Source organism: Micropterus salmoides, unplaced genomic scaffold, assembly GCF_014851395.1.
Source record: "Micropterus salmoides isolate LMB-PRFRI ecotype aquatic unplaced genomic scaffold, ASM1485139v1 Ms_hic_scaffold_14, whole genome shotgun sequence".
Lineage (NCBI taxonomy): Eukaryota > Metazoa > Chordata > Actinopteri > Centrarchiformes > Centrarchidae > Micropterus > Micropterus salmoides.
Window position 1 is genome coordinate 2,131,287 of NW_024040485.1, and position 12,518 is coordinate 2,143,804.

General features: G+C 39.3%; 1 protein-coding gene across 1 annotated transcript in view; it reads left to right on the top strand.

Moving 5' to 3' along the window:
- Window positions 1-949: 949 nt before the first annotated feature.
- The window catches only part of lrrc6 (leucine rich repeat containing 6), a 47,987-nt gene continuing 36,418 nt past the window's right edge, over window positions 950-12,518 (top strand). The window contains exons 1-8 of the mRNA XM_038717227.1: window positions 950-2,580; window positions 3,471-3,641; window positions 5,383-5,449; window positions 7,674-7,841; window positions 8,143-8,220; window positions 8,480-8,652; window positions 9,560-9,780; window positions 10,260-10,439. Coding sequence (XP_038573155.1) covers window positions 2,266-2,580; window positions 3,471-3,641; window positions 5,383-5,449; window positions 7,674-7,841; window positions 8,143-8,220; window positions 8,480-8,652; window positions 9,560-9,780; window positions 10,260-10,439 — 1,373 coding nt within the window. The 5' untranslated portion in view covers window positions 950-2,265. The remainder of the gene's footprint in view (window positions 2,581-3,470; window positions 3,642-5,382; window positions 5,450-7,673; window positions 7,842-8,142; window positions 8,221-8,479; window positions 8,653-9,559; window positions 9,781-10,259; window positions 10,440-12,518) is intronic.

The following is a 12,518-nucleotide window of genomic DNA, read 5'->3' on the forward strand; positions in this document are numbered from 1 at the left end:
CTATAAGCTTTATCAAAGAGGAAAGTCTTAAGCCTACTCTTAAATGTGGAGATGGTGTCTGCCTCCTGAACCCAAACTGGAACCTGGTTCCACAGGAGAGGAGCTTGATAGCTGAACGCTCTGGCTCCTAGTCTACTTTTGGAGACTCTAGGAACCACAAGTAACCCTGCATTCTGGGAGCGCAGTGCTCTGGTGGGGTAGTAAGGAACTATGAGCTCTTTAAGATAAGATGGTGCCTGACCATTAAGAGCTTTGTAGGTAAGAAGAATGATTTTAAATTCTATTCTGGATTTTACTGGAAGCCAATGCAAAGAAGCTAAGACAGGAGAAATATGATCTCTTTTCCTGGTTCCTGTCAGAACACGTGCTGCAGCATTCTGGATCAGCTGAAGAGTCTTAACGGACTTTTTCGAGCAGCCTGATAATAAAGAATTGCAGTAATCCAGCTTAGAACTAGTTTTTCTGCATCATCTTTAGACAAGATGTTCCTGATTTTTCAATATTACATAGGTAAAAAAGGCGGTCCTTGAAATTTGCTTAATGTGAGACTTAAACGACATGTCCTGATCAAAGATAACTCCTAGATTCCTCACAGTGGTGCTGGAGGCCAGGGCGATGCCATCCAGGGAAACTATATCTTTACATAATGTGTCACAGAGGTGCTTGGGCCCCAGTACAGTAACTTCAGTTTTATCTGAGTTTAACATTAGAAAATTACAGGTCAACCAGGTGTTAACATGCTGAAGGCACATTTGGAGTTAAGATGTGATGTCACACGTTTAATAATAAAAAGCAACACCTCAGAATAGACACACAATTATTTCCCCTTTAATAGTTATAAATCTCCACATTTGACGGTGCCCGTTGTTTGTTTTTCTAAAATGTATCGTCTTTTTGACTTTGTTCTCACAACAAAAGGTACTAGATTATTTTTGACAATATAAGCAATAATCTCTATCACCTTAATGTTCTGTTGGACCATTTACAATTACACACTTAAAATTTGTGTTTATTAAATGTCTACATTAATGGAGATTATTTCACAAATATCACAAACATAATACAGGACAGTTACTTAAATAGGCCTACTTGTCATGAAATTACTTTAATTTAGCTTCTTTGGTATATATTTATATACTTTAGAATTAGACATTTTAGAATTGTTTTTTGCTATTGCAACTGCTGTTTTGTCAATTAAAAGAGATGATGTTTAAAACTGACAGTTTTTCTTTTTTACTTGTAGTGACAACTAAAAAGAAAAACTGTTCAGTTCAGCATCTGTCATTTTCAGTGAGCTCTGCATTTGCCAATAATTCTCAATAATAATAATAATCATAACTACATCTTAAGTAATGTAGATCCATTTCTAGCAAAGTTAAATGTCCACCATTGTCTTGTGAATTAGTCTCATGTTCCAAAAGCAAATTGTCAATGCCTAATATACTCTTAGCACAGAGAACATTGGACCTTTTGGGATAACCTTAAGTTGGCTTATGAGCTCATATTACTGTATGTTGTAAAGTTAATCGTCGGCAAAACGGTAACGTTAGTAAACGAGTCGTCCCAGAGAACCGACATTAGTAACGTCAAGTGGAATTTGGACTATCATTTAGCTAGCTATTCTTCGGCACTAACGTGGTGATCCACTCCATTAGCACATATAGCATCAACAACTATAAATTCATTGTAACACTACTCAGGGTGTCCAGGCCAGGTCAGACCATAGGGTCAGACAAGTCAGACGATTAACTTAGTCCGTTTAGTATGTTCAGTAAGTATGCATGAGTTTGGGGCCCCCTGGTGGCTACGGGGTCCTTAGCAGCCGCTTAGTTGGAAGAACAGGGACAGATGGTGTTATTTAAACTGTGTCGACTCGACGTCTGCTCCACACAGATAGAGCTGCGCTAGGTTTGTATTCAGCATTTGCTTTTGCGAGTTTTAGGTTTTACGTGGAGTTTGTCACCAAAATGTGTGACCTGTCAGATTCTGTGACCCAAACGGCAAGTTAAGCGCCAGAGGCTTTGTTGACGGTGTGAAGCTGTTGCAGTTTGGTGGGTTTAGGTACCAAAAGTACTTGGTTATGGTTAGGAAAACATCGTCGTTTGGGTGTAGTCACAGAATGTAATAGGTAACAGATTTTGGTGTTAGAGAAACGTTGGACCCGACCACTTCCGAGGTAATTGAAATACGTGTTTGAGCCCGTGTTAATCGAGTGACTGTCGTGTTGAGCTCGTGTTACTCAAGTGAATCGCTTCAGGAGCCTGAATGGCGAATCGCTGCATTGTACCAAACTGTAGCAGCGGCAAAAGGGAGACCAACAGACCGGGTCTTCATCGCCTCCCTTCGGATGCTGCCCGCCGTGCCGACTGGCTGCGGCTGATAAAGAACCCGAAGTTCAAGCCGGACACCCCGCCGCAAAAGTTGAAGGATCTCCGGGTCTGTAGTATACACTTCAGAGAGGAAGACTTTGATGCAGCCTTCAGGAGACTGAAAAGTAACGTTAGAGTTAAACCATCGATATTTGGGAGTGCGGATGGTGAGAAGGCAGGAGCAGCTAGTGGAGACTGCGGTGATACAGAAGTGAGTTGCTAATATATTTCTTAGCCTTAAACACACCTAGTCTACTTGTACAGAATTTAATTAATTAATTAATTAAAATCAACATTTAGGGTTGTTACAGTGGGAAGATTTAAAATGGCTTTTTTTTCCAGACTTATGACAAATGCCATAGGTGTCATGTACACTGGGGACGCTGGGGACATGTCCCCACCACATTTTCGAAGCATTTGTTTAAAATGTACTGAAAAAATAGCTTTCAATTAACAAATGATAATGTTTTGAGAAAGGTTTTCTTTGCACAATAAGAAAACATGCAATACCATAGTTTCCCCTCATATAAAAAATACATTTCCACCGTAAATTGGTGCAGAAAATGTCTCCAGAATGCAGGAAATTACGAGTTTAATGCTCAAAGTCTTCGTCAGACCCCCACACATGTTTCAGAATCAAATATTTAATCTAAATAGTGTTAAAAATCTTCTTGTCTTCTCATGCATCATCAGGTCTCATGACCCAAATGTATCATCATGCCCCTAATCTGAGCCCTTATATACCCACCCACCACTTTAACACAAAGTGACGCCCTTGATGCCAACAGACTGGTCTTATAGCCTTAAACTTTTCATCCATTTGTAGGTGCTTCAGGAAAAACAGAACAGGCTGGTGTTGAAATGACTGAATGATTTTGGTTTTTACATCATTGCAAACTGAATAATTTTGGTTACATAACATGATAACATGAACATTTTGGCCCCACGATGAGCTCTAATTCCCAGATCTCAGCTATTAATTTGGTGAGCAAATTGTTAGAAATGATGGACGAAACTGTGACAATACGACCACAGTGATACACCATGATCATTTAATGTATGACAAAAAAGGTGGATTAATGTTTGTTTTTTCAATTCCAGTCTGATCCCGCACCAGCAGTTGAATCGGCCTCCGCATTTGACCAGGATGACAGTAGGCCGAGGAGCAGAGTGGAGGACCGGGACCAGTTCCCGAGTTCCCACTCGGCGACTGACATTAATTTGTCCGCATCGGAGGAGGACGAAGCTGACGACTGCGAAGAGAAAACAGCGGTAGTCTACCAGTCAAAGATCCTTGAGCTTTTCAAAGTGTGTCAGACTTGCAGAAAGCCCATCAGCAACACCCGTGTCCACTATTTTGGAGCTCTGATGAGCATCAGGTGGGACTGTGCAGAAGGGCATTCTGGGATATGGAGTTCATCTCCAGCCCTGCAGAATTTCCTGAGGGCTGTTTCACAAAAGCAGAATTTAGAAATCCAGAATAACTAAAAGCTATTCTTAACCAAGTGTGATCAGTGCATGCTGGCTTTATCGGTTTCATGATGGCCAAACCAGGCTCAGTAGGGGCGACTGTCAAGCCAGGTGTAAGTAATTCAGATAAATGCACTTCAACAGACCGCATGGTTGATCACAGATTATTGATGCTGAAATGGAAAAGACGTGTGCAGCATACTTTACACACAGTAACAGCGAATTAAAAGGTTTATAATGAAAAAATGCACGTAATATAAAATATAAATATAAAGAAAGACTGCTGCAGTTTTAAAACGGCGTGAAAAAGTGGCAGCCAATAGCAGACCGACTGAACGTGTAAGTAGCTAAAAAATAATACTTCTCTTAACTGAAACTGAAATTATAATATTACCAATCATGGTAACGTTATGTCAACCTTAATGTGAGCAGTGGACGTTAATGTCACTCAGGAAATGTATTAATTACAACCAATAATCTCAACAATACTATTTATTCAATTTGATTTATGTAGCGCCAATTCACAACTAAAGTTATCTCCTTGTATTGTATCTCCATATCTATATCTGTACCTACATAAAAAAGTAAAAGTGGTGAGGACATAAGGGCTCAGATTAGGGGTGTGACTATATACTTGACTCACAAGATGTGATGATGCACAATTCTGTGTTGACGACAAGACAAGAAAAATATTTTAATACTATTTTGAAGTAATATTCAATGCTGTAATATCTCATCTTTTTAAGCATTAAACACTTAATTTCCTGTCTTCTAGAGAAATATTCTGCACCAGTTTATGATGGAAATGTATTTATTTATATAAAAGGAAACAAAATTCGTCTGGCAGGTGACAAATTTAAAATATAAAAATATAATGCATTAATCAGTAGCTTGTTCTTTTAGCTTAAGTTACTGTTTTTGGATAAGACACATTTGTTTCTACTTTGTTTACATTCCATTGCATGTTTTCTTATTGTGCAAATAAACTTTTCTTTTTTCTTTTCTTTCTTTTTTTTCATTGCAAGTAACAGTTTTAACAAATGCTTTCAAAAAGTATGTATATAGTAGGTCTAATCTAGTTTAATAAAGGTACTACCTGCGATTTATGACTTTTTATTGTTCTGTACAGCATTTTGCCGTTTTGATGTCCTTGACAATGACAGCAAAGTCTCTGAGTAACAATTATGATCCATTATATTAACAAAACCCCCAATGCACACCCCTTCTCAGAAATTTGAAGCAGACACCAAAAATGTTGTATCTTATATTTATAATAAAATAAAATGTAGTTATTTTGTAAACTTGAAGGCCCCAGTGGCGTTTGAAAGCCTTCTCCTCCCTGCCACGACTACAATTGTGCTGGGAAAATACTTAATCCTTTTATTTATTTTTGATTGACTAAAAGAAATTCGAATAATTTGGCTCTAAACATACCAGTGTCAGTCTATAAGTTGTAGTATTAAATCAGTTATACGTGGTGGCAGACTATTTACCTCATCCTCTTAATTTATATTCAAATATGTGGTTGTACTATTTCCCACAGAGCTCGAACGCAGCACCTGGCCGGTTTCTACGGCAACGCCTGACAACAGAGAGGAAGATGGTTTACAGTAAGTTAAGAAAAGATAAGCAATAACCCCCAATCTACCCCTAAAACATGTCTCTGCATTATTACTGTTTACAGTGTGTACTGTTATTAATGACAATGCGTTTTACTTTCTGTTTTTAGCGCGACAGCTTAGTAACGGTGACTAACTTAGTTAAGGTTATAGTGAACCAGTTAATAACAGGTGGGCGATTTTAGCTAACGTTAGCTTCATGATCACAGTTAACAGCGATGCGCTAGCTAGATAACGCTATATATATCGCCGTCAATCATATTTGTTAGTTAACGTAATGTTGTTAGTTGTACTATTATTATTAGTAAATTAGCTTTTACTGCTACTATAGAGTAACGTTAGTTACCCACTGCTACCGTAAGACTTAGCTAACTTAGTATGTTAACGTTAATAAGCTAAGTTACCAAATATTGCTGGTACCGTTTACTTGTCCACTAAGTTAACCTGATGAAAACAGGCCCCTTTTTCCAGAAGAAACGCCTAAAATGACATACCCAAAATGAATCAGGAATAACTCCTCAACCATTTGGCCTAGATGCATAATTCTGGTCTCCTTTGAAAAATCAGAAGCTAAGGAATATGAATCCATTGTGTATTAATATATTTATTTTACTTTTACAGACTACATGGAGATGAAATAAAGAAAAAATCTGAAATTTTTAACCTCGCCTGGTTAAAAAAAAGCTATATTTTGATGCAATAAACCATCAAAACCATCCTGAGTTAGCTTTTAATGCAACTGAATATCTTCCAATACACCTAGAATGCAATTGTAACTGTAAATCTGATGAAAATAAACTAAAATACAACAGTTATCATACAACATTTTCAAATGTACCAGGCGAATTTCCATATTATGGCAATATTTATTGTTAAAATGCTGACTTTTATTGATAGATATCTTTAAAACACTTTTTTAGTCCATACAACCTATTTCCAAATGACAAAACATTGAAATATTGATAAAAACAGGAGTATTCATCAACATTCCTGTCACCAAAAGCACTCCCATGCTTTACAGGCCTGTAGACTGAGAACGGAACATCCCACAGTGATGGGGTACCAATCGATCCAGCTTGAGCAGACCTTTCATTTGATACCCTGCATGTCTATATCTCCAACGGATCGGCCACAAAATGGCAAAAAACACCGTATGTTCTCAAGCGGCATGTTTCCTCTGCAGAAAAGACGGCAGCAGGCAGGCAGCTTGCAGGTATTGCACAATAATCAAGATGGCGCCCGCTTAGACTCGGAGCAACAACATCGGCGGGTTTCGGAGTTAAAACGGCGGGAAAAAAATGTTTCAATCATTATCATCGCCCAGAGCACCATCGCCCCGGTCTCCTTTAATTAATCATTAATAAACTAGTTTGAAAGTTAATTGTCTTCAAGGGCGTCACATTGTGTTGAAAAGTGGTAACGTTAGGGGTGTAAGAGACACTTAGTTCACGAGACATCACCATACCAATATTAGGTTCACAAGAACGAGACGAAAAGATCCTTGAACAGTGTTTTAGGGGGCTTTTCACCTGAAAGTCCGCACCAAGGTCCGAACTAAAGTTGATGTTTCGATACATTTTGATACATTCGGTTAGTTTTGGTTTGGTTTCACACTGCATTTAACTTTTGCGACCGCAGTAAAGAACTTCGCATGACAGACCCGCGCCCTGTCGTCGTCATCTATGTGTGCTTCGTCTCCCTGTACTTGACATTGATTGGTTCGTAAACAGTTCCGCGGGTAACTTTAACAAGAATGAATGAATAAGGTGTTGTTATTATGGCATTGCTACCTGCAGCACCAACTAGCCTATAGCTCATTCAAATTCGCCAAATAAACGTTCTCGTTGTGAAAACAGTAGGCCTATATCCAACGAAGGTTAAAGTCAAGGGCAACTGAAAGTCCAGTTGCCCTTGACTTTAATCTTGGTTGGATAACTATGACCTGGATGACTGAGAATCTTCATAGACAGTAGGCATATATCGTCACTATGTTGCTTTCAGAGCTGTTTCTCCTGTAGATCAGCTTTTCTCATGTAATATCATCCCTGCTGAGTCAACATACATATAGGCATGATTTAGTCTTCCCTCCTCTTTTGCCATGTTCACAGGGAGAGAAAGGAAAACTTAAAAAGAAGAGAAGAAAGAAGAAGAGGTCCATCTATCACTGTCTATCTTGAACACACATGTTTGACCCTTGTGTGTGATGTCCATCTAGTCACAGAGGACATGATCCGCCGACGGGCCGAGCACAACGAGTGTGAGATCTTCTCCTTGGAGGAAGTTTCTCTGCATCAGCAGGACATCGAGAGGATCGAACACCTTGACAGGTGGTGCAGGGACCTGAGGATCCTCTACCTGCAGAACAACCTCATCCCCAGGATAGGTGAGACTTCAGTTACTCAGTAAACACTGATAATTTCTAGACATCTTGTTTAAATTGTGCTAACTTTGGTTAAAAGAGAGTTTTTAGATGTCTAGGTTACATGTAACTGTTGTGTTAATCACATTTAAATAACATATGTTAATGTAATGCTGGTCTTAACCACATTTTGAAATATGTGGCATTTAAATGATGTTGACCAAACCGTTAAATATAACAAAGACATCTAATGAAAAATGCTTCACAGACAGTTTCCCCTGACATGTTTTTGATTTGTAATTCATTTAATATCCTGCAATCATAGAGAATCTCAGTCGCCTGAAGAAGCTGGAGTATTTGAATCTGGCCTTAAACAACATTGAAGTCATTGAAAATCTTGAAGGTCAGTGTGCGGAACACAAGACAGTTGTGTTTTTGTGTATTTGATTAATGCTTGATGATGAACATTGCTAGTTTAAAAAAACTGCACTGAACAAATCTTGTGCTTGAGCTTTTAAGCTGTATTAAATTGAAACCTTTTAAATCTAGTTAATGTCACCATTGAGTCAATAAACGCACAGGTTTTCATAGTTTGTGTACATTACAGTTTTGCCCTTAAACATAAGAACATATGAACATTGTGTGTTTGCTTCTGTCTTCAGGCTGTGAGAGCCTCCAGAAGTTGGATCTGACTGTGAATTTTGTGGGCCGTGTGAGCAGCGTGGAGTCTCTGAAACACAACGTCCACCTCACAGAGCTGTTTCTGGTGGGGAACCCCTGCACTGAGTTTGAGGGCTACAGGCAGTATGTGGTGGCCTCTCTGCCTCAACTCAAGGTAACTTTACCTGCCTTCCCCTGAGCCCTGGCGCTTCCTCAAGGGAGTGAGGCTCCAAGTACCTGGAGTTTAGGATGGTAGAGTCAACGTCATTATTTAAAACACTTTTTCAAATTCAAAAATGCTATAAATATTGTTTTTCACCTTCATATGCTCAGTTTAACTTAACTGACTGTGTGTAATTCTCAGCAGCGCACAATGTTTAAGATGCACTCCCAGCACCATAACACTCTCTAAATGAAGGAAAACCACAAGCTGAATTAAATCTTTAACAATGATGCCAGACAGATTTAGCACTCTCTGAGAGATGTTGTTTCTGCAGGCTGAAAATCACAAGGCAGAAGGTCTGAAAATGAATCTACAGATACAAGGACGTCTTGTTTAACCAACATGACGAAGAAAATGAGGCACAAGACCCTGGGGAAAAGATTATTAAAAAAATTGCTGGGCCATTTGGTTTATTATAACCTGAATAATTTTGTTTTTTGACATGAAATCAAAAAGTTAATTGATGTAAATGCTCCGTACTTGTATAGCGCCTTTCTAGTCTTTTCGACCACTCAAAGCGCTTTTACACTACATCTGCATTCACCATTCACACACATTCATACACTGAGCCTAAGTGCTCAAACGGAAACTAACATTCACACTCACGGAATAGCCGCCAGGGGCAATTCGGGGTTCAGTATCTTGCCCAAGGACACTTCGACATGCAACCAGGGGGAGCCAGGGATTGAACCGCCGACCTTCCGATTAACGGCCAACCCGCTCTACCTCCTGAGCCACAGCCGCCCATTGACAAGAAATTTAAATAAGACAAAGCTGTAATTAAAGCAAAAAACTTACCTGAAAGCTGTAAGTCTGTTTACAGTGAGATTCTGTCCTGGCTGTCTGTCTCTGTCCTCAGCGGCTCGACGGGACGGAGATCAGTCGGTCGGAGAGGATTCGAGCCTGTCAGAGACTGGAGGAGGTAAAGAGGCAAGTCTGGGAGCAGGAGAAGGAATACCTGAAGAGGAGAGCCATGGAGAAAGAGGAGGCACAAAGGAAGGAAGCAGGAGAGCAGAAAGGAAATGAGGAGAGGAAACCAGGCTTTGATGGCCGCTGGTACACTGACATCAACAACACAGTGTGAGGACAAACATGACCACTTCTTGTCACACATACAAGATAAGGTCTTGTACAGTTAAAGTAAACTCTCCCAAACCATGCAAAGTCAAAGTTTCTTGTGTCATTGAGTAGAAAGACAGCTGTTTATGTTTTTCCAAAAGTAAAATATTATGAAAATATACCAGGCAGCAGCCATAATTACCTACTGTTGATTGTAAAATAGTGTGAAGCAGTAAAACCATACAAAGTGGTGTCCTATGTTGTACAGATCATAAAGCACTTTCACACAAATTTTGGACAGCATTCATAAAATGTACTTGAGTTAAATTATTCAAGTAAAGAAACAGAACCTCTTTACTGGACTGAAGTACAGAACTGAAGGAGGCAGTTTGTCAGCTTCCACTGCTACTTTTATTCAACCGTCCCAAAAAGGATGAGTCTCTGCTGAACTGCTAAACTTGACCTGAACCTGAAGTCACTGCATCTGTTCTGTCTCCAAGTCCAGGGTTGGGGGAGAATAAGGAGAACCAGGAGGGGGAGGAGAAGCCGAACACAATGAGCCCTGACTTAGATGATGAGCGGCGGGAGAGAGAGTTCTGGCACACGCCGTGTTCTTTCACCCCAGAATCTCGTCTAGAGGCTCACCACCACCTGGAGGAGAAGAGGAAGGCAAAGGAGAAGTTAGTGCTCTCCATTTTCATGCTTTTAAGATGAGGACCATGTTTTTGTCTTTTAAATTTAATTTGATTGCTCTTTTTAACGTGCCCAGATGGACCACAGCACATTTTCACCATAGCTCCACCCAGTTTGAGCAAAAAAAAGATCAAAGAAAATACATATAAAATATCATAAACTTTTAGGAGACAAAAAAAGAAAGACACACTAGTCTTTAATTAAAAAAAGAATATTCATTATACAGAAATGCCTCAAGTCTCAGCTACAAAATTCCTTCATCACTGATGAGTTTGAAAGAACATACAATTTAACATGACCAAAAAAAAATAAATTCTACCTACGTAATCTAAAACAGTATTCATAATATCAGAGCTTTTTGACTCTTTGGCTGCAGTTTACAGTTTTGGCCACTGGATGTCGCTACGACATTAACCATCATCTAGTTGAAACTGCCATCAGCAGGAGCTCCCGATAAGTGGAGAGGCTCAGTTTCAGCTGCTTTCAGAAACCCTACAATTCAATATATATATACACCTCATGGCCAAAAGTAAGCAGACACCCAAACATTCCACCTATGTGAGAGTTGGGAGAGGTTTAGGGAATGTGTGCTGAGGGTGAATTAAACAGTATTTCCTTTTAGCCTTCTTCTAGGGAACATGTGTTCTAACAGCCAAATTGTCTTCTCTCAAGAATAATCTTTACTAGGAATAAGCTCTATTCCAAAACTACACAAGTGAAAATATAGATAACTCTTCCATAACCCAGAACTAATGCGGAGTGGCAATTCAGTGGAGAGATTTATCATCATTTATCAGAAAATAGGATTATTTAAAAAAAAAAACAGTTGAATAAATTTCAAATAGATAGATTTATGGCTATTCTGACTGACACAGGTCTTTATATAGTTTTATATAGGCAGGTATAGTCGGGGAGTTGGACATTTCATTGCAATATTTTGCAGTATTGCTGATTACTAGTACTGTACCTTGTTTTATTTTTATTTTTTTTAATGAATTACTGTTTTTATATGAAAACACATGTATGTAATATTACTTTAACATATATGGTCATAATGTGCTGCTCCTGGTTTCAGTCTGTCCAGCAGATGTTAGAAACTCGCTGCAGGGATTTGCTCAGATTCAGACACAAGAGCATTAGTGAGGTGATGAGGTCTCGTTCAGTCGATGTCACAGTTGATCCCAAAAGTGTTGGATGTGGTTGACGTCAGAGCTCGGTGCAGACCAGTCAAGTTCTTCCACAGCAAACTGGGAAAAACATTTCTTTAAGGAGACAAACACAAACTGAACACTGTGAACACTGTGTGTTTTTTTTTCATTGAAAACAAGAGCCGAAACCAGGGGAAACAGACCCAGACAAAGAGGTGCAGGGGGTCCACATACTTTTGTTCATACATAGTTATATCTTTACCCCAATTTAGGTGTTAAACCATTTGTCATGCATATTGACCCTGAAATGTGCTGAGGCTGCAGGTAATTGGGTGAAACGTGGGCTGCCTTCTCAACCAATCATCAGGGGAATGGATCAGTCACTTTATTGACCACATGGCTGAGGTTGAAGTAATTTGTTTTCAGTACAGGATGGAAGGAAACTTCAGTTTCACAGCAACAATCTGACATAAATATGACATTTAGCAGGACAACAATTAGCAGGACAGATGAGCCTACATTCACAGGTTCCTCAGTCCAGTTTGGTCTGTCGGGTGAGAGGCTTTGGGATCATTACTGCAGCAGAGAACAAACTGTACTGTAACTGGGACGAGTTGGTGGCTTCTGCAGGAGCAGACTCAGAGGTTATTCTTCTGACATTTTGTTTGTACTTTTGTGACTAATGAATCAGTTGGTGAGCTGGAGGATGCCAGTAATCCTAAATGATTTACTGACAGTGCGTTTAGCTGACCTAACTGATGAACATACTGTCAGTGACTGTTGTGTAAGACTAGAGATGGAATTTTACTTTAAATTCATCTTATACTACTGGATTTAAAGCTCCTAAAATCATATCATAATCTGACATAAATCTGACATCACTTCACTCATGTCATGAGTGTTGTATAGTTTGCCCAC